At 46.5% G+C, this 24,816-nt stretch overlaps 4 protein-coding genes across 6 annotated transcripts in view; 1 reads left to right on the plus strand and 3 right to left on the minus strand.

Moving 5' to 3' along the window:
• Positions 1–870: 870 nt before the first annotated feature.
• Positions 871–4,093, minus strand: LOC119179464 (uncharacterized). Its single transcript, XM_037430537.2, has 2 exons — positions 3,751–4,093; positions 871–2,073 (listed from the first exon to the last, which is right to left on the minus strand). The coding sequence occupies exons 1-2, from the start codon at positions 3,784–3,786 to the stop codon at positions 1,174–1,176; spliced, it is 936 nt and encodes a 311-aa protein (XP_037286434.2). The 5' UTR covers positions 3,787–4,093; the 3' UTR covers positions 871–1,173.
• A 3,277-nt stretch (positions 4,094–7,370) lies between these two features.
• On the minus strand, positions 7,371–11,883 carry crc (bZIP transcription factor crc). Its single transcript, XM_037431455.2, has 3 exons — positions 11,744–11,883; positions 9,244–9,456; positions 7,371–8,694 (listed from the first exon to the last, which is right to left on the minus strand). The coding sequence occupies exons 2-3, from the start codon at positions 9,332–9,334 to the stop codon at positions 7,490–7,492; spliced, it is 1,296 nt and encodes a 431-aa protein (XP_037287352.2). The 5' UTR covers positions 9,335–9,456; positions 11,744–11,883; the 3' UTR covers positions 7,371–7,489.
• A 3,209-nt stretch (positions 11,884–15,092) lies between these two features.
• On the plus strand, positions 15,093–15,796 carry LOC119179558 (COMM domain-containing protein 3). The gene has a single exon (XM_037430662.2). The coding sequence runs from the start codon at positions 15,154–15,156 to the stop codon at positions 15,730–15,732; it is 579 nt and encodes a 192-aa protein (XP_037286559.2). The 5' UTR covers positions 15,093–15,153; the 3' UTR covers positions 15,733–15,796.
• A 3,144-nt stretch (positions 15,797–18,940) lies between these two features.
• Positions 18,941–24,816, minus strand: part of Mrgn1 (Mahogunin ring finger 1) — a 34,049-nt gene continuing 28,173 nt past the window's right edge. For all 3 annotated transcript variants that reach the window (XM_075868954.1, XM_075868955.1, XM_075868956.1), the window contains one exon: positions 18,941–23,944. In XM_075868954.1, coding sequence (XP_075725069.1) covers positions 23,729–23,944 — 216 coding nt within the window. In that variant the 3' untranslated portion in view covers positions 18,941–23,728. The remainder of the gene's footprint in view (positions 23,945–24,816) is intronic.

Raw genomic sequence — 24,816 nt, forward strand, 5'->3', positions numbered from 1 at the left:
GTTAAGCAGGGAGGGGTATGGCAGGGGGAAAAGAAGTCGCATCACGCGGGTTATGACTTCAAACACTTTCTTTCTTCCCTTCAAACGGGCAGCTTACTTTCTGTGTGTAACCGTGAGTGTGCGTGCAGACACGTGGTGGCCTCTCGCGGCGACCATGGTAACTTGTGCAGCCTGTAATGCTCAAATCGGCCAATGGCCATAAATTTGGGTGTATGAAGTGACCACTGTCATTTGAGTATGTGGCACCATTTGTGGACAGAAGAGAGAACTCCAAAAAGACAAAGCTCTAGTCATGAATTAACACTACGTGCAACGTGATGTGGGTGCCCTTTTTTTAAGGATGGGTTTCGCAGACTCCCTCAAACCTCCACTTGAGAAACACTGTTCTAGATGACTAAGAATGCATGAAGCTACACGAAACACATTGGAAGCATATACTCAGGTGCACGCACTTATTTAGTTGATGCATACAACAGGAACATACAAATAGATGCACAGGGTGAAAATAAATGTTGAATGAGACATTGACAGCAAAATAATGAATATCAATAGACAGTGAACAGCCAGAGAAGGTATTATGGATGTTCATGCAGTCTTAACAGATGTCTCCTGTACCATCCTTGACCTCATCGTCTGTCGGCTTTTAATAGGTTGTGTCTAACAAAAAAAAAAGTTTTCTTTTCTACGTTGAGACCAAGATAATACACAGAGTCAATAATGAGGCGTATGGTATGTAGAAATGAAATTCACTCAAACTTCATTATAGCAAGTTCCATCTTAGACAAGAATAAGTTAATTGTATTTAAAAGCTTGTTATGAAGGTATATTCCAACGCCATAGTTATTGCAAGATTATTCTTCATTTACTTCGTTATAACCAATATTTCATTATGTCCGTGTCCGTTATGCCGATCTATGAGTGTATATGACAGCCAGGACACGCAAGTGCTTTGCCTAGACACATTTTCACGTATCGCACTAAAGCTGCAAACAATACGATCAGAGGGTTCTGAACCATGCAGATCCAAGTCACACAACATAGTCACTGAGTTGTCATGACATGTCCTGTAAACTAGTTCATTGATTGAATTTCTTGCCACATGGTCCAGATATGGCCTGGATGAAGACTTTTGCACTCTTAAGTACTTACTAATGAGCATACCTTACATGTTCTTCAAATGTTCGGCGACATGCCACTGTGCTGGAACTTCGCTAAAACGATATCGCGCAGCACTCTTCTCAAGGACGCAATTGTGTGTTCAGCATGCTCAACCTCCAACCGAAGGCTGGCGTTTCTTGCGGCAAGCATTGCGATCTCTTTTTCAGCGTTTTGTATAACTGGCATCTTTCCCGCCCGGTACCCCAATGACGGCGTTCTATTGAGGAAACGCTTATGGTGAAGCTTGTTGCTTAAGTCTTTACAGCCCGTACAGGCATGCTGTGTACAGGCATGCTGTAAACCTTCACCTGCAGTCTCCCTAAATGCGACACCAGAAACCGAGTCTTGTTCGTGCTCCAAACGAGACACAGTGGCTTCGGGTGTAAGGTCAATGTTCTGCGAATCGTCGCTGTTGGTGCTTCCAATGTCTCTGCAGGGACTTCCAGGTGGTGAACTTTTCACAGCAGACAAACTTTGCACTGACATCACTGAAGGCATACTGTGGCTACTGGCTGGACAACCCGGCTCAACTGACAAACCAAGAAAGTCGGCAATGGTACTTGGTAAACTTGAGCAACAGTCTGCACTCGAAGATGCCACGCTGGTGGGATAAATGGATTCAAAGCATTCTGATGGGGAGAACGCATGGCTGTCTTGAAAATGGAGGGGAGACATTGGTTCCGATTTTATGTTTACATGCTCCACCGCACCAGCATACACTTCTGGTGCATCAATTGGCGATTCAGCTTTACATGCAAAGGGAATGCCGAGGATAGGTGGATCTGGAAGGCGAGTTGTGCTTGGAGCTGCGTCCATGCCTGAATTTCGGCTGGGAGCACCTCTGCAGCGGAGGTTGCTGCTGTTGACCTCAGAGGCGCGGCCCGAGAACCCCATCTCTGGAAGGACACCGAATGCCTGAGAATAAAGGGAGGAAACCAAGTAACCAGCTTAAAGGGAAGCTGAAGTCGTTTTAGAATTTCGTGAAAGTTCATGGTCAACAAGGCTGACATTATTGTTGATGATGTTGCAATTTCTTTTGCGGTTGTTGCAGAAAACTTCACAATACACGACAGAAAGGTTTGTCATGCTTTGCCTATGTGAGCACACTGTGGGCATGCGTACCAGCAGAAACTACGGCGTCTTTGTTTCTGTTTGCGGAGCCATCCTGCATCCTGACAAAGCTCTAGCCCCTCACTGATTCCAACTGATTGCAAGAGTACTGTTTATGTACCGGAGGCTCACATAAGTAAAAAGATGCTGAAAGTTCTGCAGCTCGATTACAATATCTGCCGTAAAGACAGACAGCTGAGGGCAATGTGAACATGCATCTCTCTTGTCTTCCACTGTGGCCTTCTTGATTAGCTTTAGCTGTGCCTCGTCACCAGAGCAAATCACGGAGGCTACTGTTCAGCAAAGCTGCTATTGCAGACAGGGCATGCCGAAGATGACGTCACTGCATTCCCCCACAGTTCGCTCAAAACTAGCAGCTGTTAAATTCAGCTTGCGTTCACTTTTGGGAACTCTCACATCATTATTCGACTTAAACAGCTGACAAACAGTGAGACACATGGTTCGCTGCACTGCAGCACTTGAATGCAACATGGTGCACGTAAGGTGCAACCACGGTGCAAAGAGCCTTGGAATATTCGAGAGAGGTCGTGCAACCTATGTGCACGGCCTCACATGCACGCAAGTGCTTTGCCTATACAACTTGCAGACGCCCATTACGCCTGCACCGTCTCGCGATGGTGCAGGGTGGTCAGAAAGAAAGCGTCGGGGCTGAAGTTACGAACGCTTACATGCACATGAGCAGCAAAGTTTCCGATGCTGCCTGCTTGTCTCCCCCAGAACCCAATTAACAAGGGCTTGAAGGCCGTTTGTGTGCGTTCATTGTTCTTAACAGGGGAGGAGGGGCATAATACATCTTTTTATTATATTAGTGAGCAAACGAGAGGAACTCGATCAACTCCCATTGCCGCATGATGGCTTTCACGTTATCGCATGGCATGTGAAGCCGCCGTACGATAGGGGAAGCAAGCCATTACGCCCAATGTTACGAGCCACACGGACTGAAAACCAAGTAAGGTGCTTGAAGTTTCGAGGAATGCACATAATTTTGCGATTATCGGCACGATTTGCGGCAGAAAACGGGAGGGATGGTCGGCGCTTTGACTACAGCAAGGTGGAATGTCACTTATGATACAAGGCAGCGACTCCGGCCCCCAATGGGGACACCATAGCTGGCACTTGGGTTCATTGGTGCTCACCGATGCCCAACACTGCTCTTAACACCTTCTAAATGATACCACACACACACACTACCCCTAAGGTGAACCGGATATTCTGCGTCTTCCAGTTAATTGTATTCGCGGGTGCCCCCCTGAGGCTTGGCAACGGAAACCAAACTACTTAGCACCACGTCCCATCTGCGACATCCGAACTCATCGTCTCAAGCAGCACCAGCACAATGCGAAAGCGACATGCACTTGCGCAACCAACCGACCATTCAGCACTGCGGTTTCGATCGATGAGCGCTGTACAACAAGCATGCGGCAAAAACAATTGAGCTCGAGCGTTCCAAGAACGGCATACCTTTGTCGTAGAATCTTCGGGAACAGTGCAATACATGTCGCCGATGCATCGCTAGCTGCGTCCACGACCTGGGACGGACGGAACTGTCTGTCTCCATTAGAATCATGCCTGGAAATCCATAGCCGCTTGTATTAGAGGCGGCTATGGTTTACCCACAGAACACCCATACACTACCAATTGGTTTACCATCATAACCTCCTATTTCATTATATTATTCTAGCATATTACAATAAACGACTGCGGCGAACTTGTTACAAATATGATGCCACCACGAAGGAAACAACGATGCCATGGATGGCGCTTTCGAAATAATGAAAATGGTGATTTCCACAGCCTCCTATAGATATCTTTTGCCTGCCAGATGAGCGCAAAACACCCGTCATCCACGGCGGCGCTGCCTACGTATGAATAAGGTTCTTTGTACTTAACCTTTGAGATCGGCAATTTTGGCGTTTGTTATCAATTTCAGAGGCTATGCCTTGTATTGAAAGAGTTGTCAGTTGATTGATAGCGTCACTTACGTAGGGTTAATTATAATTACGCTTACGCCTTCTTAAAACTTTGTTACGTTATTCTTGTTGCATATAAGCTCCTAAGACGTACAAATTTATTTGAAAACACCATCTACTTAGGTGGCTCTACCACCATAGTTCTGACTCAAGTGACCGCTGATAATGCGGCAGGCAAAAGAAATCTAGGAGGCTATGATTTCGGTTATTTCAATCATAGAGTTTCCCACAATACTTACTCTATGATTTCAATGCACTATGTAGCCGGACGACAGTGTGCGTATCTCGCTAAATTTTGCGATGGTTCTGTTAGGCACCCTAGTTTTTTTTTTTTTTTTTTTAAGATTGAGAGCATGGTTTGTGAGTTGTGAACCTGGAGGAAACAAACAACTCTTGCTGATGATGCTGACAGGTTATGCAACGCAGCTTGCAAACTGTGGCAAGCATCACCACAGAACGCCTTGAACTACCGCCTGACACTATTTTCATTTACTGCATTTGCGAGTTGTCTCTTGTCAGCGTGAGAGCTTCGTAACAAAACAGTGCCCTAGTAAAAGCGGTTTCTCTTCTCGAAAGCCATGCCTTGGCGTTTCAAGCTGACATACTGAATTCCATCGCATCATATTTCTCGGTCTTGTTTGAAGAGATTCTACAGCCTCTTAACTTGCTCACGTTGCGCTTGGAACACAAAACGCACTTCTTGCTTTGCTTACGAAGTCAATTGAGCAGAGAAGGAAGAGAAAAAACTTTATCCAACGAATACGGTAGGATTTCCCAAATGCGATGGCGTAGCCAGAAGCAACTGGTGGATATGAAATTTCTGAAGCACATCAGTCTTCTGCTCGCATATATTAATACACATAAAACCGATTAGTACATGTTAAGGGTGTACTGGTGTCCCTCTATTAAACTGTACAAGGTCGTCCACATCAGTGGTCAAACACCTAGATAATATTTAAGCTGCTAAATCTAGACATTTCATGAAAGAAATCTCTGTTATATGACAACTGATTATCATGTTCATAAACGATAATTTTGCAAATTACGTACCGAGCATCATCTTCCAGAGGCCTTTAACACTACTTAGGTGGTCACCTAAGAGGTGGACGACCGTGTAAAAACTGCCATCAAAGAGGTGTACTAAAGATTTCAAAGGAATAAGCAGTCATTGTTTCCAGCGGCACCAAATGCATACCTCAAAGTGTGGTATCAAAACATTTTATACGTTCTTTTCGCAACTGAAGCTAAACTCGGAGAAGAGCATACACTTGAGAGGCACATGAACGGTTGTTTCAGGCTTGATAAACAGTTGATGTAAAAGAGGAACGAAGCATACTACAAAAATAAGCAGGTTAATACACGAGGAAGGTGCAACACCATTTCGATACCCGCTTCTTCTCGTTATAAACCTTTAAAGCTGTGTAATTTACCACCGTCAAACATTGTTGGAGCACTCTGAAACAACCACTTAACATGCCATTAATTATGGGAGGAGAAAACGAGAAAAAAATTGAGCACAAGTCTTTATCGAGTGCATGCCTTTATTTTTTTACTTATGCATGCAATACAAACATAAAATGAAGGGTACATAAATAGACATTCTGAAAAAAAGAATACAGGAATGAGATATGTAAATTAGTATGTAGGTTAAGTCATGGTGTATGTAAACAAGGAAAGTTATACAGTGCCCAACAGTCGAAACACGAACATACAACTTCATCAACTACCACGTCTAAGCCACAAACTACACATTGGGAATGCTGCGACAAGAGATTACACGAGCCAAACCCGTCAGCTACTAAATACACTAGCCGCAGAGCAGGCACCGAGATATCGAATGCGTTAAATTTCTGTAGAAGCGGCCACATGCTTCATAACAGTTTTATCTCATTTGACGTTTCACTGTAAGCACCGATTTTCTTTTGCGTCACAAGGTGACGTTAGCAATAGAGATTATGCTTAGCGCAAACTACCTATTCCAGCGCAACTAGCGGGTGCACCAGTGTGGTCAGCTGCAACAGAAATTAACTCGTCCTATGAGACCTTTGCTACCGCCTTACTTTGGTGGTGTTCATGCCAAAAGAGACACCTCGGCGAGCATTTCTGAAATAAATGCACTTCATAAGCATATTACCCGTAATTACTCGAATCTAACGCGCACCTTTTTTCCGGTTAAGCGAGTTCATAAATCGCATGCGCCTTAGAATCGAGTACGAACTAAAAAAATTACGGTCAATCTATTGCCATCGGCAAATCCAAAATGGCCGCCCCCTACGTGCGTCAGCCATGTCTGCCTATGTGTTTCCCATGTGCGGCACTTCGTACGTGTGCTGAGGAGTTCGTTTCATCATCTTGTAGTACATTAGCATCGACGGCGTGGAAGGGCCGACTCCAAAGACTCGAGTGCACCACGATGCCGCTTTTAAAAGAAAAGTCATCGCGTGTGCAGAAACGGACGGAAATCGGGCCGCATCGCGGTCGTTCCCGAAACGTGCATGCGGGACCGGCGGAAACAAAAGCAGAAGATTGTCGACAGCAAAGCTTCACGCAAAGGCTTCAGTGGACCACAGCAGGATCGGTTTCCGCAAATGAAAGAGCTTCTCGGCGAGTATGTGCTTGAGCAGCGAGCGGCCCGTGACGACAGAACTGCTCCAAGTGCGGGCTATGCAATTAGTCTTAGAAAAAGGTCTAATGCGGAGCCAGTTTAAAGCGAGCAGGTGCTGGCTAACCAACTTTATGTAGAGGAAAGGCTTTTCCCTCCGAAGGGGAACATGCAGTTTAGCGGAGGATTACGATGAAAAGCTTCACAGTTTTCAGAGGTTCGTCCTAAGCTTGCGGCGCAACAACGGCTACCTGCTTGGGCAAATCGCGAATGCCGATCAGACGCCTCTTTACTTCGGCATGCCTGGCACCACAACCGTCGAGAAGAAGGGGGCGAAGCAAGTTCGCGTGCTGACATCGGTCCACGGTAAAACTACAGTGACGGCAATGCTCTGTTACACGTCAGATGGGCACAAGCTTCGCCCGTACCTCATATTTAAATGGAAGACGCTCCCGAAAGGAGTCGTTTTTTCGAGTGGTGTGATCGTGCGGGCCAGCGAGAAAAATGGGTGCGCGTTGCAATCGATGTATTACGTTTTTTTTTTTTCTTTCGCGGTTGAAATCGGGTGCACGTTACAATCGAGGGCGCGGTAGAATCGAGTAAATACGGTTATGAAGTGTGCGTGGCTTCACTTGATGAGCCCCTTCGCTCTAAAGAGGTCTCGCATCAGCCCCTTGAGATAGGAAATTTCGTTCGAGATGCGCTGTGCCTCATGATTGAGGTTGACGTTGGTCGCAGTGAGCTCCTCGAGCTCTTCCTCGAACTTGCTGACCTCCTGCTTCTTTTTCTGACGATAGCGTGTTGCTGCATCTTTGTTCTGCAGGCGCTTCCTCTCTCGGCGACTGCTCACGTCAGCCTTTGCCCGGGGCCGACGTTTGACCGTCCGCTTCCTTTTGCGAGGCGGCTCCTCTGCCGCAGAGTCATGTGCAGACTCCGAATCAGACCCGCTGGCCTCGGGTGCGAAGTCGGCGTCCATGGGATCGTCGTCGCCATCACGGAGGTCATGGTCTTCGCTGTCTGCGCTTGCGTGTGGCAAAGGGCTCTCTGCAAACTGTTCCGGACCGGGCAATGAAGAAGGTGCCGAGAGGCAACTTTCCGGTGAGCTTGGCTCAACTGGCGAGAGAATGTCGGCGTTGCCAGCGGCCGAAAAATTCGGGCAAGTGCTTGTAACCGGTGAGCTGACGGCTCCAACGCAATCGACCGGAGACCCAACCCGGCTGGCCGGTAGGTAGGAGGGCGATGACGGCTCCGATTTGATGTCACTGAGTATCTCTTCTTCCATCGACGGGACAGGCGACGCACAAGTTGCAACGCAGGTCTCCGAAATTGTGACCGGAGACCCGGCGGGACTGTTGTAGCCTGCAGAGTAAGACGGTGAAGCCGACGTTGATGCAAGTGCATACGGGACTTCTACGACCGTTGACGCAAGCGGGACGTCCAAGTGCGACGGAGTCAAAGGAGGAGAGAGGGAATTTGTGCTCGATGCTATGTCAGGGTCATCAGCACGGTCTGTAATGCTCGCTCCAGCATTGTGAAGGTGGTTGGTGTCGAAGTTGATGAAGATGTCGACGTTCGGGACGACTGCTGTGGGCGTCGGGGGAGAGTGAGTCGGTGAAAGGGGAGGGGACAGGAATTCAGGGGAATAGGGGGATGCGGCTTGGCTCTTCCAAGAGCCACTGGCTTTGAGGGCCGAGCTGCAGTTGCTGGACTGGTCAGGTTGGATGGCCGCCTGGAAGTCGCTGTCATCCAACATCACTGGGGTCAGGTCATACGGGAAGTCTAGCTGGGTCCAGGCGGACAAGTCGACCTTCTCGTCCAGCCAATCTAGGTTGCCTGAAAGCATAGACCAAAGAAAACTGTCAGCTTCTCACACTCCGAGCACGCACAAGAATATTTATTTAAATTCCCCGGTTCGCTTAATATAAGGCAATTTGGAGGACGAAATATGAATTGGACAAAACATGTGTCGTGTTGCTAATCCACATTTGAAAAAACAGAGCAAACAATGATTAAAGCAATCAGCACAACAATAACAAAAATACAGGTAGGAAAGTACCGCAGGAACCAGAAATTCCGGCGTGTAAGCAACAAAGGTAAGAACCAAATTCATTACTGATGAGCTGTTATCACTCTGTGCATAATGGTAACAGAAAATATGTGCCGTGAGGCTGCTACCAAAGCCCGAATGTCGGCCTGAGTGATGCACCCTTGTCTGTCATCTCGCAAAACCAGAGTAACATTCAAAAAAATTATGCCATAAACAATGTCACATTCTTTTGTTTAATTCTTGAATGTACGCCATGCAGCCACATGCATTGTTAGAATGCAGCGATAAATTTCTCGGAAACCCTGCTTGATGCCAAGCACGAGGAAAAGCCATACCTGCATCTTCAAATCCGCCCAGCTCATAGTCTTGGATGAGCTTGGAGGAGCAGTACTCCCCAAGCGAATCGAGGTCCCAATTGGCATCCATGCTTTGCGTATGGCTCTGCCGATTTAGATGAATGAGTTGATGGACTGGTCTGATGAGAATGATCCACAAGAATCAGTCTTGCCGATGTGCGGGCAGGCAAGGAGGCGTTAAAGCCTGAAAACCTGCAAGACAAAACAACAGAGTGCCCTTACAGTCAAGTGCTCTTAAATCGTAGGGTGGTGATCTTTCTAACAAATACCAAATACAGTCACGTTGTTGAATGATGCCGTTGCAAGTGACAAATTCGAAAGCCCAATTAATATGACTAGAGAACATTTCCACAAGAGTCGCCGTGACATGATCAGGATTATTTTTAATGCCAAAAGCACCTTTAACATACACTGAGAAAACAGTGCGCGCATGCTATTGCGTTACTCCTTCATTGGAATGTGGCAGGGAGTCGAACCGGCAACCTCCTGTTCAGTTGCACAATGCTAAAGCTACTCATAAACGGTGCAATGGACGATAGTTATAGCGCGAGAACAGAATGATGACAAAGAGTCAAGAAGGACACGAGCACTCATGTTTTTCTTGTCTCTTTGTCGTCATTCTGTTCTCGCGCTATAACTATCGTCATGTCATACCAACTAGCCCAAACAGCCACACTTCTAAAGTGCAACGGACGTTTTTCACGAGCGCCATGTGTGCATGCGCACCGGAAACTGTTCAACGGCGCCACCCCGAAACATTTCTGGTGGCTCATGGCCTTGGAAACCTGTCGGCACACCCATCTCGGAGGCAACAGGTGCAAAGGAACGCACCAACTCCCACACTGTCGCGTTGACCAGAAAGACATTAAATTTGTTTTGTTTTTTTTTTACGCTCGCCACTAAGGGTGTTGTACCTGTTGTGAAAAAGGTCAATTATGAGCCTAGAAACAATACTTACACATTTTGAAGCATTTTTTTTTTAAATTATGAAGCGTACAAAAACAAGCCATTCGATGACGTGCACCTCGCAGGAAGGGAGTTGCACCAGTTATGTTATTAGCTTCTAAGAAAAAAAAAAGCTTCGAATGAAATGTAAAAAAAAAACAGCAGCAACATAGCTAAAAAAAAAAAAACGCTGTTCGCAGATGTCTAGCCAACAATTACTTATACATCACTCACAGCCCTACCATGAACTGAAAAAAAAAAAAAAGAAAATAGAAAGGGTGAATTGATTGTTGGTACCCTTCAATCCAATAGCACAGAATCTGGGAACATCTATGCATGTCATAGTAGTTTCATGCTTTATTCGTGCTGTGAAAATAACGGCATTTTCTTTTCAGTGTTCAACAAAAAAGATTTTATTTCACACGATATTTACATATTTTTGTTTACTCCCAGTCTCTGCGAGCGCTACAAGTGCGATTTCCACACCTGTGCACTTGACCAATCGCTAGCGAGGCAGTGAACAGTTCTCAAACGCCTTTCGAGTGAGACGCAGTGAACTCTCGAACCAAACGGCAAATGACAAGTGGCAAATGAAAGCTGCCACAGCCTGTCTTCCCAGCATGCATTTCTCCAAGTCAATGGCTTCCGATCTTTCCGCTAATCCATCGCTGACAATACAAGACATCTGCTCGTCGTATAACAGTTTTAATAAAATGCGAAACGCGGCTGAAACGTCAGCCGATATCGGCGATTCCTCGGCATGTCAACTTGTTTTGTTCCGATAGAACCTCATCAGCAGTCACACACTTGTGCTCAACGACAATCTGGCATACCCTTTCACTACCACCAGACGAGAAAGTTTTAATTCATTGCACAATTCATCTTCTACCCAAAAGAGGACGCAATAAATAAGCAAGAACGGCGATCCGCTTCAGACAGAAAAAAAACAGAATGTTTTAATGACGGATCGTTTTTTCATTTGCGGAATGCAATCGGCCTTCGTGGGGTGCAAAACAATTGTCGCCAACACTCCGCAACAGGTTGCAGTTTGGTCAGGTTTCGGGTCCCCGAGATGACGTCACCATGACGTCACGCCTGCCCTACATATCGGAGTAAACGAATCCGTCGCCGAAAAATAGCACGTTTCCTAGTACGAGCAGACGGCTCCGACTTCCTCACGAAGAAGTCCGCGGATCGTGTGTTTTTGCGTAAAGCAAGGATGACGAAGCGACTTTTACGTAAGCGGTCACTATGCAACAGGCCGTAATGCGAGCCTGGAAACTCCACGCGTTCACTTTTGTCTTTCAGCTTGTTAATACATCGAAGTCGATCGAAAAACACGACTGATACTAGTACATGGCACGCAACCGATACTCTTTCTGCGTGCGGAACGGGTCACGCGGTTTTCACCTCGCAATGCAAACAATGACCGGCGTCTACACACACGGAAGCGCGCTATCTCTCCGCACTCCGACGGCACGCCCCGTGCAATCACGTGATCGAGAACATAAGACAGTAATTAGAAAATACTTACTCCATTTTGATGATTAAAGGTGCTGGCACCTTACGGTGCAAAGCCGTTAGGCCACAAACTATTCCATCACACTGGCGGTACCCACAGAGCGGAAAAATGTCGGTCTAGCTGCGTTCGTGACATGAGGGCGAATGAAAAAGTAGTCCGGCAGATCGCGATATATTCCTCGCGCCATCCTCTCCTTTCCTAAAACAGCCGCAACCGTCAAGTTCAGATTTCGTCAATAATTATTCCGCCAAATTACTGTTTGTGTTGTCTGCGAAGTGTGTACGTTTTCTTAGAACATGTTTTCAACGAGTGAACAGACTTGTAAAGAAAGTTTATTTTCTTGCGCGGAGCGTCGGTCAACATAACGGTGATGCGGCTGAAGCGGACTTGCGCGGACGTGTTCGCATATGTTCGATGTCGCGGACATTGCATCAGCCGTCGCGTCAACGATGAATACGCGAAATCCAAGCAGTGTGTTCGTGAAAAATCTGAATCTCACGTTGGTGTGTGCCCGAGCGATCCGCCGCTCGAGATGAAATTAAGCGGAACCCGAAAATAATCACAGCTGCTTAATCTTTGATGATGATCGAGACACGACACCGCAAGGCGCAAAGCTCAAAGTCCCGCCGCCACCGCCCGATCTGAGAAGGGAATTCGGCAAATGCCGCAAATACCAGAAATAAAAACACTCAAGTGACCGAAGTAACATCTTTTGCCGATGTCCCGTAGACGTTCCCGTTTCAGTCAGTTTCGCAAGTCCTCCGCACCATCGCGCTCATGTCGCTCTTGACCACTGGAGTGCTGATACAACGTGCATAACGTGGAGAAATGTGCGGCTTTCCGCCATCTTTTTCACTTACGTTGCTAGACGAAATATTGATGCAAGCTGGGGCAACTGCTGCGAACGACGCGGCGCATTGTGAAGTGATAATGCATGGACTTCATAAGTGAAAGGCAACTTGCGAACGTAACGCACTAAAGGAATGGTTTATGTTATCCAAGTAGACGATCGCTGCTCGCTTGCAGACCACTTTGCGTAATCAAGGCAAAGCTTATCCGCTATCTGTCATTGGTGGAAATCATGGCGGCAATTAAGTTTCACTGTTTCGGTTCAAAAAGAAATGAATACTTGCGGTGTGTGCATAAGCGATAAGCGTAGTTTGTTAATACTATTAAAATACTGCGCCCTTTGTTTAACATATATTGAGGAGCTAGGTAATGAAGAAATAAAAACCCTTATAGTTAGATCTTCGGGACGCTTTTAGCGACATTATTTTTAAGCATTTTGAACGCATCAGACGTTGCGAGAGCTCTTGCAAAAGTACAAATTACCCAGCCCAACAAATTTCCTGTGCGCATATCTCTATTTTTTTTTTATTCCATTCAGTATTTTTTTATTTTGTTTTGCAAGATTAAATTTCACCATTCGAGTGAATTTGCATAAAACAATACGTATGGTTCATGCGAATTCAGTTCAATTATTAAGCTAATTGAATGACAGTGAAGAGCTCGTTGAAATGACCGGTGCACTCGCTATAAATTTCAAGGACCCACAAAAAAATGCCTGACGTCATTTTGTGAACCCCTTCGGACTCACAATGACATTTTTTTTTTTCTTTCGTGAAGTTATCTACGCTCAGCTGTCGGTCATGTGTTGGGTACATATTTAACGTTCCACACATCACCCAAAGTGTTCATAAGGGTGTGCATGCCTGTCATAAAATGTGTAATTTTTCACAAAAATTCGGGACCTCCTCACTTTCGTCGCAGGCTTTCCACGTGACGTTCATGACGTCAAAAGAAAGGTCCTTGCGCGCGAAGTTTGATCTTGTCTCACCGAATAAAAACTTTTCAAACATCCAAATGGCACACCGCTCTTATGCCGCTGCATTCTGTACGACTGTACGGCCGTACTTCGTCCGAAGGTGCGTTTTATTATTTTGAACGGCGCCGTTTTTTCTCGTCCACTTAGTGCGAAGTGCGATAACGACAATTTTATTACAGAGCTCGACTACCATTAATTGAGTGACGCTAGCACGGCTGGAGCTCGCACACCGTTACAATAGCATGCGCTGTTTCTGCGAGGAGTTCTGAACAAAGCAAAAAAAAAAAAGGGTCCAGGATCAAGGCATTACCGTACTAAAAAAAAAAGTACATTTAAATCACTGATCCCAGCGAACATTCGTCTAGTGCGACTGATATGGAAGTCACCGCGCAAACTGACTCGCTTGCGTGAGCATCCCAATTGATGGTTTCGATTGAGCCAGTTATGCCTCTTCAGCTTATGATATTACGGCAGCGAGGTTCAGAAAACTATCCCTTCTTGAGGATTCACTAAATTGATATTGTTACAGTCCGAATGAATAATTGTTGCACTTTGCATGGAATAATAAATGGTGTCCCACGCGTAAACTGGAAGTCTTAATACTGTCAGCTCTTCTAGTACACTGTAGCCCTTTGTACTCTAGCTGTAACCCATTTTCTACTTACATGTCGCCGTATTAAATATCAAAGGAAAAATGTTTTGAAATTTTATTTTGAAGTTAGGAATTCCACTTCGCACTCCAAATATTCTCCTTTGGGGCTGCTTTACTGGAATTTAGCGACAGGAACATCTGCGGGGTCCTTGCAGCAAATTTTTATTTATTTTATTTATTTGTACATACTGCAGGTCCTAATCGGGTCCATGCAGGAGTGGGTACATAGAGGTAACATGAGGCATAATAACGCTCCACAAAAGAAAAGAAAGAAAGTATTGATACACATAGGATACTTCATGATTCGCAAGTACACATTTTTAGAAAAATCAATCTCTTCTACATTCCTCTTCTATCTTCTAGATTCCTCTGACACAAGAAAAACCTTGCCGAGTCATTCATCAGCTCTTTCGAAACCAAGCCTAAATTTACATTTAATTACTACATTGCATTATTTACAAACTAAAGAATCATGCATTATATAAAAGTCTAAGTCATTCGATAGCTTCCGTTATGTCTTCTGTTTTTTTTTTCTCTTTGCATCAACATTATCGCATCCTGTTAAAAAAAAAAAGATCACTTTTCTTTTTACCCTACATGGTTCTAAATGGGTCACTTACATTAACCGCAGGCTTCTTCACCAATCCCCCTTAGCAGGTAATAAAAGCCGAAAAAGAGGGACAAGCAAGCAAGCAAGCAAATACGACCAAGAAAAGGTTGCGTTTAAAATAATCACGCTTACAGTGTACTAGAATAGTACACTGTAAGAGTGATTAGAGTGTACAGTGAATAGAGTGTACAGTGTACACTGTACACTGTACACTCTATTCTAGTACACTGTAATCACGCTCAAAACCACATCGCTCAAACCCCCTTATATCGACGTCATTTAGCCGACGCGTTATTCTCACGTCTGTTGCTCTGCCGAACGTACGGACGGACGGAATGGAGCTCGCCGAAGCGTTCGTCAACGGCATCGCAACGGCCGCCGATCCACGCAAGCTTGGCGATGCGGACTACGCCAAACTGCTCGACAAAGTCTTCGCAGTCGTTACTGCCGACGGCGAGTCGGGCGCTGAAGGTGAGGACGACGAGTCGACAGCAGACGACGCCTTCAAAGATGGCGGCGCCGGCCTGATAGCGTTGGTGCTCGAAAGTGCTCGCTTCAACCTGGACGATTCGCAGTTCGCGTTGCGACTCGAGGAGTACGGGATGACGGGAGCCCGCGCGGATGCCCTGACCCGCAGGTATGCCGCCAACAGGCAGCTCGTGCGCCTAGAGTTGAGTCGCATCGGGCGCCGGCCGCCTCACGTCGTCGGAGTCGACTGGAGCGTCGACTATCGCGTCAAGAGCAACCACCTTGAGCGCATCGGGGAGCCCGCGTTCCACGTGGAACTGAAGACGACTTCGTCCGAGGGTCCAGTCCACTTCTCGTGCAACATGGCGCAGATGCAAGACCTCGTGCACAGTCTTCGAGACGCGGCGAAGTGCGTTGAAAACAAGGCGCAGGGGGGCGGTTCCTGAAAAGTTCTAAAACGCCCTGGTCTTTGTAAATACTCGTTGTAAATAAAACCGTTTGTCTAGATAACTGGAGCCGCTTTTTCGGGAGGGGGGGGGGGTAACTGGAGCCGCTTTTACGGGAGGGGGGGGGGGGAAGGGGTATTAAGTTCGCTTCAGCTTAACGTTACCCACAAACATTTCATGTGACCCGTTAGCACTTGCGAACCTCGATGGTGCAACCACTTTCGATATATCGATCGAATTTCCCGATCGTACTTGGCTTCCTTTTCTCTTTGCAGGCTGCGAGCGAGAGCCAACTACCGCCTGTTGATATGATCGCGATCGAAATTGCGTCGTTGCGACTATGGTGCAACTTCAATGGTGATGCGGTCCACTGTGCATGCGCGGTTCATACCCACCACCTTGATGGATAGTAGAGGAAACCAGGGTAGTTAGTGAAAGGGCAAGCAGCCCGGCTATTGTGCTGAAACTGGCTGGTGCCATGACCATTGTGAAACTAATGTAATCATAACTTATGTTTAGATCATATGGCGGTGAAGTTTTTACCACGATAAGAAGAAGAATGAAGAAGAAATGGCGGTGAAGTTTTTACCACGATAGACTTGCGGGAGGCATACAACCAGCTTCCGTTGGATGAGGAAGCCATGCACCTCACGACCATAAACACGCATAAGGGACTGTTCAGCTTTACTCGCCTGCCTTTTGGAGTGGCGTCCGCGCCGGCCGTGTTCCAACGGCGTATGGAGACCATTTTGCAGGGACTTCCGGGTGTTCAGGTCTACCTAGACGACGTCATCGTGGCAGAGAAACGCAATGACTGCACCACCCTGCACGATGTATTCAAGCGTTTCCGGGAATACGGCGTGCGCCTGAACGCAGACAAGTGCAAGTTCCGCCAACTAGAGGTGGATTTTTTGGGGCATCGAATCAGCGCTCGAGGTCTTCAACCAAAGACGGAAAACATAGACGCCATCCTTAAGGTTCAGGCACCACGGAATTCCGCAGAATTAAGGTCCTACCTCGGCATGGTAACGTACTACCACAAGTTTCTTCCCAATGCATCGACCGCCATGGCACCCCTATATCAACTACTCCGGAAGGAAGCTAAGTGGAAGTGGGATACCGCTCAACAGCAGTCATTCAGCAGTGTGAAAGACCTTCTGAAATCCGCAGACTTTCTGGCGCATTTTGACCCACACAAGCCGCTAGTCCTGGAATGCGATGCCTCCCCGGACGGAATAGGCGCAGTGCTTTCACACGATGTCGGGGGCGGAGTACTTCGGCCCATAGGGTTCCGCTCTCGGTTATTGACTGGAGCTGAAAAAAATTACTCGCAGCTGGAGTGTGAAGCCTTGGCACTTGTGTTTGGTGCGTCGAAATTCCGACAATACTTGCTCGGCAATACTTTCACATTGATGACGGACCATAAGCCGCTTGTTGCACTTTTTCACCCAGACAGGCCAGTGCCCGTGATGGCCGCTGCGCGAATCCAGCGGTGGGCCCTGCTGCTGAGCGCCTACGATTACGTCATCAAACACCAGCCCGGGAAAGACAACATTCCAGCCGATGCCCTCAGCCGACTCCCCACGTCAGCAACTTCCCAGCCAGAGACGCAGGAAGAAACTGTGGACGGTGAGTATGTCCTGCTCACGGAGACCCTCAATGATGGTGTCATGTCTGCGAAGCAACTGGGCACTCTCACGGAGCTTGATAACGATTTAGCAAAGGTGCAAAAATGGGTGCAGGAGGGATGGCCAAGAAATTTGGGGCCTAAGGACCAGCACTTGATGCCATACTTCAACCGGAAAGCTGAGATAACGGGGAGTTATGGGCTTCTATACTGGGGCCATCGAGTGATCGTCCCTAAGAGTGCCCGAGCAGTGATGTTACGTCTGCTGCATGATACTCATCAAGGGATTTGCTCAATGAAGCGGCTAGGGCGCTCCTTGATGTGGTACCCCCGGATCGATAATGACATTGAGCACATGGTTAAGTCCTGCACCAGTTGCATCCAAGCTGCCCCTATGCCCCCAAAGAAACCCCCTGTTGCGTGGCCAGAAACGGATGAGCGTTGGTCGAGGCTGCATATCGATTTTGCGGGGCCGATCGATGGTCACATGCTACTGATTGTGGTGGATTCACATAGTAAGTGGATAGAAGCGATACCCATGAAGAGTTCCACCACACACGCCACCATAGAGGCTCTGCGCACCTTGTTCAGTACATTCGGGTTGCCCCGGACGCTGGTATCCGATAATGGCCCACAGTTTACGAGTTGGGAATTTAACACCTTCACGAAGCTGAATAACATAGTACACCTCCGAACAGCACCGTATCACCCCCAGTCCAATGGGCTCGCGGAGCGGGCGGTTCGTACGGTGAAGTATTCATTGAAGAAGAATGTACAAGGGTCACTGAAAACCCGCCTGGCTAGGATTTTGCACAGGTACCGCAGGACGCCGCAGGCCGGGGGCCGGACACCAGCGCAACTCCTAATGGGCTACGATCTTCGCTCCAGGCTGGACAACGCAGTGTCCATTCCGCCCTCACCAGTTGACCGTCCCTCCCTCGATGGGTGGCAGCCCGGGGAGCCAGTCTGGGTGAGGAACTTCGGGCGAGGCGAGCCGTGGACTCCAGCCAGCATTACATCGACAGACGGAGCCCGCCTGGTGAATGCCGATGGTCCGGAGGGGGAAACCATTAGGCGCCACAGCGACCAGGTGAAGCCACGGGAGTTGGAGCATGACCAGGGAGAAGTCGGTGACTCTCGGTGCCTCGAAACTGCCGGCGGGGCCCTAGCAGGAGGAACACCGAGGCGAGCGCCAACAAGGAGCGAGATCGCCGGGAGCCCCTCAACTCCGGTGTTGCGTCGCTCGGGCCGGCAACGCAAACCCCCAGACCGTTACTCACCGTAGGGGGAGCGGAATGATGTATCCGTGACGTCACGCCAGCCGAAGCCGCCGTTATCACCACTGCTTCTTCTCCTTCCCTTCCCCTTAACCCCTCTCGCACAACGCTACATTTACCCGCGCTATCGCAATAAAGCTTTCGTCTTGGCCCAGCCACGGCTCTGGCGTGTTCGTTACAATATGCATAAGTCGAGTATATCCGAGGTCTAAAAGACGACTTAAATTGACAATAAAGAGCAGTGAAAATACTAATTTAGTGACGCAAAGCGTTAACCCAAAACAAAAGTGCATCAAGGCACACATCACAAGCAATTGAAAACACTTTAATTCTGTACAACTTTCCACAAAGTAAAACAGCGCAGCACTAAGGCAGCGACAAGTTGAAGCACTGTCCGAGGAAACACTTACGCCCTCTGCACTTGTCACTGCAATGGTCCGATAATCAAAGCGCTGCATACATACACTTGTCAAAATAATTCCGCCAAGCTCAGCAATACTCTCGCAACTATGGTGTGCAACCACACCTTGTAGAGTTGGTGGCCTTGCATGAACACTAGTGTAATGTTTTGGGCAGCACTTACGATGTCATTCAGAACGTCTCTAACTTTACATCTAAAAGACAACTAGCCCAAGCCTAGACGGTTAGTTTGTACAGCTGAAACTTCAGAACACACCAAGTAGCTAACGCATTGAGATAATGAACGCAAGCTCCGATTTTCCCCGCTTAAAATACGCAAAATGGAAACAAACTTCTATCGGCACACACTACGTATGCTTAAAAAGTGTCTGTAGAGTGCTCGCATTCACAGGAAAATTGTTTTTGAACCAAAAGCACTTAAGACCCGATATTTACATCTTGTAAAACCAAAAGGAAACATAAAAGAAACACCTATAAGCAAACAGTAAATACGCACCCAGTAATATATTACACCTCTGAAAAACCCTTAACACTGCTTTATAAGCAGACTCTTTACATGGTCTGTTGGAAAACTGCAACTGAAAACATACGACAGTAGACTGGTTTGGAAAACGAAAGGCCGTCATATAAATATCGACAGAATACAAGCATCATACACGCTCTCGGCTTTGCCGGCCACCAATGCAGCAGTTGAACACAAGCATAATGAACACAAATACATCTAATTTACATTGAACACGCGAGATTTGCCGACAAACACACAACTCTCTAGCAAAGAACTGAACTCGAGGCATTCATAACGTCCAAGTGATGCAACAAGCCCAATCTTACAAGGTATGTACTGCCAGCCAATAGCAGAGGTGGAGCCATATAGTCAGTTGTTTCACGAGTACAGTCACGAACAATATAGATGGGAATACAGATTTCACGCTGAAGAAACGACAACCCGCGATGTGCACATGCGAATCCACCATATTTGTTTGCAAGAGATGCATTAACATTTGAAACATTTAACGCTACAAACAGTGGTGCGCTCTGTAGATGTATTCATCCACTACCGCCTGCTGACAATTTAAGCATTCCTTTTCACATTTCCCACAAATGTACTTTAGGGTTGCACGTGCCACGCCGATACTGTGCTGTTGTCCATAGGAAGTCAGCCAGAGTTAGTCTACACAACCTCTCACGTCGCAAATGTCGCTCTTGGAGACTTTGGGAACACTTTAAGATGTAACCAAGAACTCCTGCCGACTGTGCGTAGCATTGTTGTCTAAGAGTTCCTTTGTAGCACTTTTTGTTTCACCAGAGATCACGAAATGGCATGTCTAAAAGAGCATTCAAAAAGTGTGTTCCAGTTCCTTACTAGTTTACGCATACTTATTTCGTGCATATTCTCAGCACACAAGCCTGTTTACTCATGGCTGGGTTTGACTGTGATGAAATTCAACATAGTAACCATAAAAGTCCTCCTTCACTTAATTTTTCACCTTGAGCACCTAGGCAGATAACGTAAAAATTCAAACTGCCTGTCAAATTTCAATATATGTGTAGGTGGAGCAAATACATGAAGATGTTGTCACCAAAGAATGGACCGGTTGTTTTATCTTTAAGGTATGCCTCAATAGTCTACGGGTCAACAAAAAAGGAGAGATTCGAGAAGCGACAGTGATTGAAAGACCGCTAGCAGTTCAGAAACCAAGTCACTATCAGAGTGAGAAACCTCAAACAGGTCCACGTGGCCAGATTTATCCCCGTAAAAAGCCAGCACACAATCCCAGGTTAGAACTGATTAAACATCTTGGTTCAACTGCCAAGATCTCGCTGTTTTACAGCTACGCACTCATAAATTTTTGTACTAAACTTGCATGTTGCACATACCCAAGTTTAGGATACTCAAACCACTAGTAAAAACAAACCTAAACTCAAAAAACAAGACAGATGCAATTATGGCGTTGCACTTTAGGTACCCAAAGTCAATCGGCCATAAGTCGGCAACAAAAACAAAAAAAAGCGGAACTCACTCAAGCTTACTGCAACACCGCAATAATATCTTGCCCTTTGGACTCGCTTAGGCTCACCAAAATTTTCCTGAGCTGAACTCACTCGGTCTTGGACTCAGAAAAACTTTCCTGCAACTGGACTCACTCAAACTCAAACTCAGCCCGATATTACTCACTCAGACCCGTAGCTTGATACGAGTCGGAGCGTGTCCACTCGTGAGTGAGTTCGCTGACCTACGCATTTGGGGTGCACCACATCTAAGAGCTAGACTTGTGAAAATATTACAGTAATCGAATTGGCTTCGAATTGAATTCAAATTACTGGAAATTTCAAAGTAATCATAATGAACGAACACGTGTATTAGTTCGCATGTAACTCCCTGTAAAGGCAGTTTCACGAAGGTGGAGAAGTGCTACTCCACTAAAACACTTACTCAAATCTATATGTTTTTTTCCTTTTTGAGTTTAACAGCTTTTTATACTGGCTTATATGCGCTTAGTATAGCAAATTTTAAAGCTTCAAATATTAACAGGTTATCCCTCGCATTGTACCGAAGGTCAAATCCAACGACTATTAAATGCTGCTTCCAGTTCCCCTTGAACCAGAAAGAATTACATTCTTTTAGAAGATATTGTGCAGGTTAGTTGCACCATGACAAATATGCTAATTTTTCTTTATATCTTTCTTTCTGATATACACACTATTCGAACCAAATTACTCTTCACTTCGAACCTGAAATTGGCTATTTGCACAAGCCTACAGAAAAACCCCAATACACTTTCTTCCTTTCGATAAAAGAACAGAAATCTCAAATCAACACTCGCTCGTTATGCTTCATATGAAGAATTACGAACTAAATAGCTTCATTTCAATTCCTGTAAGGCTTGATGCATGTCAAGTGCTCTGGATGTTCAGAGCCGGCCACTAAAACTTGAATGATGAATAGCACTATGGAGCTGGTTGTGCATTGATGCTTTGAGGGCACGGTAAGTTGGACAGGATGCACATGCCCACAATGATTCGTCCGCGACTCTGTGAAACACCACACTGTTCGAATTCACTCTAACACGTCGATGCAATGCGAGGCTGCGTTGAGTTTCTCGCTTAGAATTACACAGAGCCGAGCTAGTTTCTACATGCTCATTTTAAGGTATACCATACATTCATTGCGTATCTCACAGGCTAACGAAAGTGGGTAGCAGATACGGCATTAATGTGACTTTTGACGGCTGCCAATAAGTTAGGCAAGATTTGTGCTGCAGAGCAGAGAAAGAATGAGCCAGTAAAAGACAAGAAGCGGACCAATATTTGTCTTGTAAAACACACCAACAAATTCACCGATTGCCGTACAAGGTCCCTTTTCAGCTGTGGTTGCTTTACATAAGACAGACAGGTTGCTGCATTAACCAGAGGTTATTGGAACGTAAGACATCGCCAATGAAAGGCTCATCTTCTAATCTTTCTTTACATTGTCAAGAGTGTACGTGCATGCCAAAAATTTGAAGAATGCGCAGTTTTGTACCAGCGTAGGAATGAGAAAATGTGTCTGATCAGATAATGGCATATCTATAACAGCAGTAGCCCATGCGTGAGCCAATAGTCTATCGACTTTCATGAGGAATATATCGAAAGCTTCAACACTTATCTTTCACGCAGACCACCAGACGTGCCAGACTGATGGGTTTGCGTACTGCATGGGCATGCGCAGACATGTTTTCATGCATTCTTTCTTTTTGCCGTAGTGCGCTTCTATAGTTGTAAGTGGGCGTTCTTGGTGTCCTGAACCCCTTCATGCGTCTGTGTTTGAACTCCCTGTGCCTTTTAGATTGAGTTTCTCGTATCGCTGCTTGAAATGTAACCGCAAGTCACTAACAGGCGAAGCCATTAAACGAATACTTTTTCAGACATGCAAAGTGGAAAGACCGGCCATATGCCTTTCACCGAAGACAGGCGTAGTCCATTGGCAACTGTACGTAATGGCCCCGATCGACTTGCAGCCGAGGTCAACTACGGAGCATGCAAAAGCACTTTGCGGAGCTTCTTCCTCGGCTTTGCCGTCGAAAGATTGTGTCCTACACTTCGGCAGGCACACACTTCACACTGATAGTTCCCTTCACCTCATGGCAGTTGTAATCAAGCGTGACAGCCAAAAGTAACACTGAATCCACTTCAGGTACAGATCCACGCAGTTTCTCTAAGCATGATTCATACAAACAATGTGTACTCATGTCTAAGCTAGCCACTGAGGTTCACCCTCCTTTACGATAACTCCTATTTCAAATCTCTCTCATTTTTTTTTTCTGCTATACCTAAACAGGCTTAATGCAGTTAGGTTTAGTGCGGTGCCTAAAATTCTAAGCCTAAAATAGGATTAGCATTACGTGGCACAAAGCACAAATCATAAGCGATCAAACGCTTGCTGCAAGTAGGCGGGGAGACTTCTTGTGTTTTTTGGCAAGGGCCGGTGTCAGCGATTCGGTGACAACCCGCGGACACGACAACGCGCCTCCGTTTCCTCGGGCAGTGCAGACCTCTCGGAGCTAGTTTGGCCTCTCGGAACATGAAAGATTTTCCTTTCTTTTCTTTTTCATGTTCCTTGAAGGCTGCAGCTCTCCTTTTGATCTTATGTACTCCTTTTTTTGTTTCTTTTCTTTTCCTCCCTACGCTTTGATCAGTCCACACTGCCACCAGTGGTTTTGCTGGGAGGCTGAGAGTTATGCCGTACAGATAGCAGCAGTCGAGTGCTCGAGCCACTGCTGCAGCTGTCGCCGCTGCTGCGATTGCTGGCGTTGCTCGCCGGGGTGCCCGGCAGGGAGACACTGGTCTCGACGTGCCCGACGCTGCCGCTGGCCTGAGTGCGGGACGGGGACGTCGTTTGGGTGCGTGCCTGTACAAACAAAAATGACAAACTGGCAAACGCTAAAAACACCGCTGTTCTAGATGTGTACCAGCAGAGTCACATTTTATAGATAAAGCTGTCGTGAGATCACAACAGTGGCTCCGCTGGTGGTGGTTACGCGAAGTCACCACTGGCGCCTGTAAACGCTACTGTGCACAAGAAAAAAAATATCCAGGTTTGAGTGGGATTACAACTTGGGCCTTCTGATGGCAGTCGAGTACCACAGCACCATGCCAGTGCATGAAACCCCTTTGCAAGAAGATCCTATGCAAGCATTATGCCAAGCATCATGACAGATGTAATATAGGTAGAAGAGCAAAATAATCACCAGGTGTTACGCAATGTGAACTGCATGAAGACTGGGTGGTTTAAAGCTTCCCGGCCATTACAAAGGGCTCAGTCATAATTCTACATTGTCATCAGACACAGCATCAACAAAGTTCCCATAATGCCTTACAAGTGTGTAGCGAGTTCCTTGCTTCTCAACAGAATGATGAATAATGGCATAAAAGCTACTTCCCTACTTAGCAAAATTGAGATGATTTATGGCAAAGCCCTGTGGCTCTCAGCCATGAATGTTTCAGGGACTCCTTGTAGACTGTTGGAACTTGCGAAGGACCCCTTGCAGTGAGGTGGGCCGTAAATTAACGCAAAACACTGGGTGATATTTATACCTATCAAGGAATCGTCAAACAAAACTGTCATGTCAAGTCAGTCTCAATAGCTATTAAATAAGATGTGTGGCCAGCAGAGACGACATTCAACCTGTTTCTAGCTATGCTTGCTTCTCAAGGTTGCAAGCCTGGAAAATGCACGCTAGCATCTCGTAGAAAACTGCAACAAAAACTTGACAGCCATCT

Source organism: Rhipicephalus microplus, chromosome 7, assembly GCF_043290135.1.
Source record: "Rhipicephalus microplus isolate Deutch F79 chromosome 7, USDA_Rmic, whole genome shotgun sequence".
Classification (NCBI taxonomy): domain Eukaryota; kingdom Metazoa; phylum Arthropoda; class Arachnida; order Ixodida; family Ixodidae; genus Rhipicephalus; species Rhipicephalus microplus.

Excerpts from the sequence above, each read along its gene's own strand:
- LOC119179464 (XM_037430537.2), bottom strand. The coding sequence starts at position 3,786 with ATGTATTGCACTGTTCCCGAAGATTCTACGACAAAG. Across the intron at positions 2,074-3,750 it reads CCGAAGATTCTACGACAAAG|GCATTCGGTGTCCTTCCAGA; the intron begins GTATGCCGTTCT and ends CTTTATTCTCAG.
- LOC119179558 (XM_037430662.2), top strand. The coding sequence starts at position 15,154 with ATGGAGCTCGCCGAAGCGTTCGTCAACGGCATCGCAACGGCCGCCGAT.
- crc (XM_037431455.2), bottom strand. The coding sequence starts at position 9,334 with ATGGATGCCAATTGGGACCTCGATTCGCTTGGGGAGTACTGCTCCTCC. Across the intron at positions 8,695-9,243 it reads GGGCGGATTTGAAGATGCAG|GCAACCTAGATTGGCTGGAC; the intron begins GTATGGCTTTTC and ends CTATGCTTTCAG.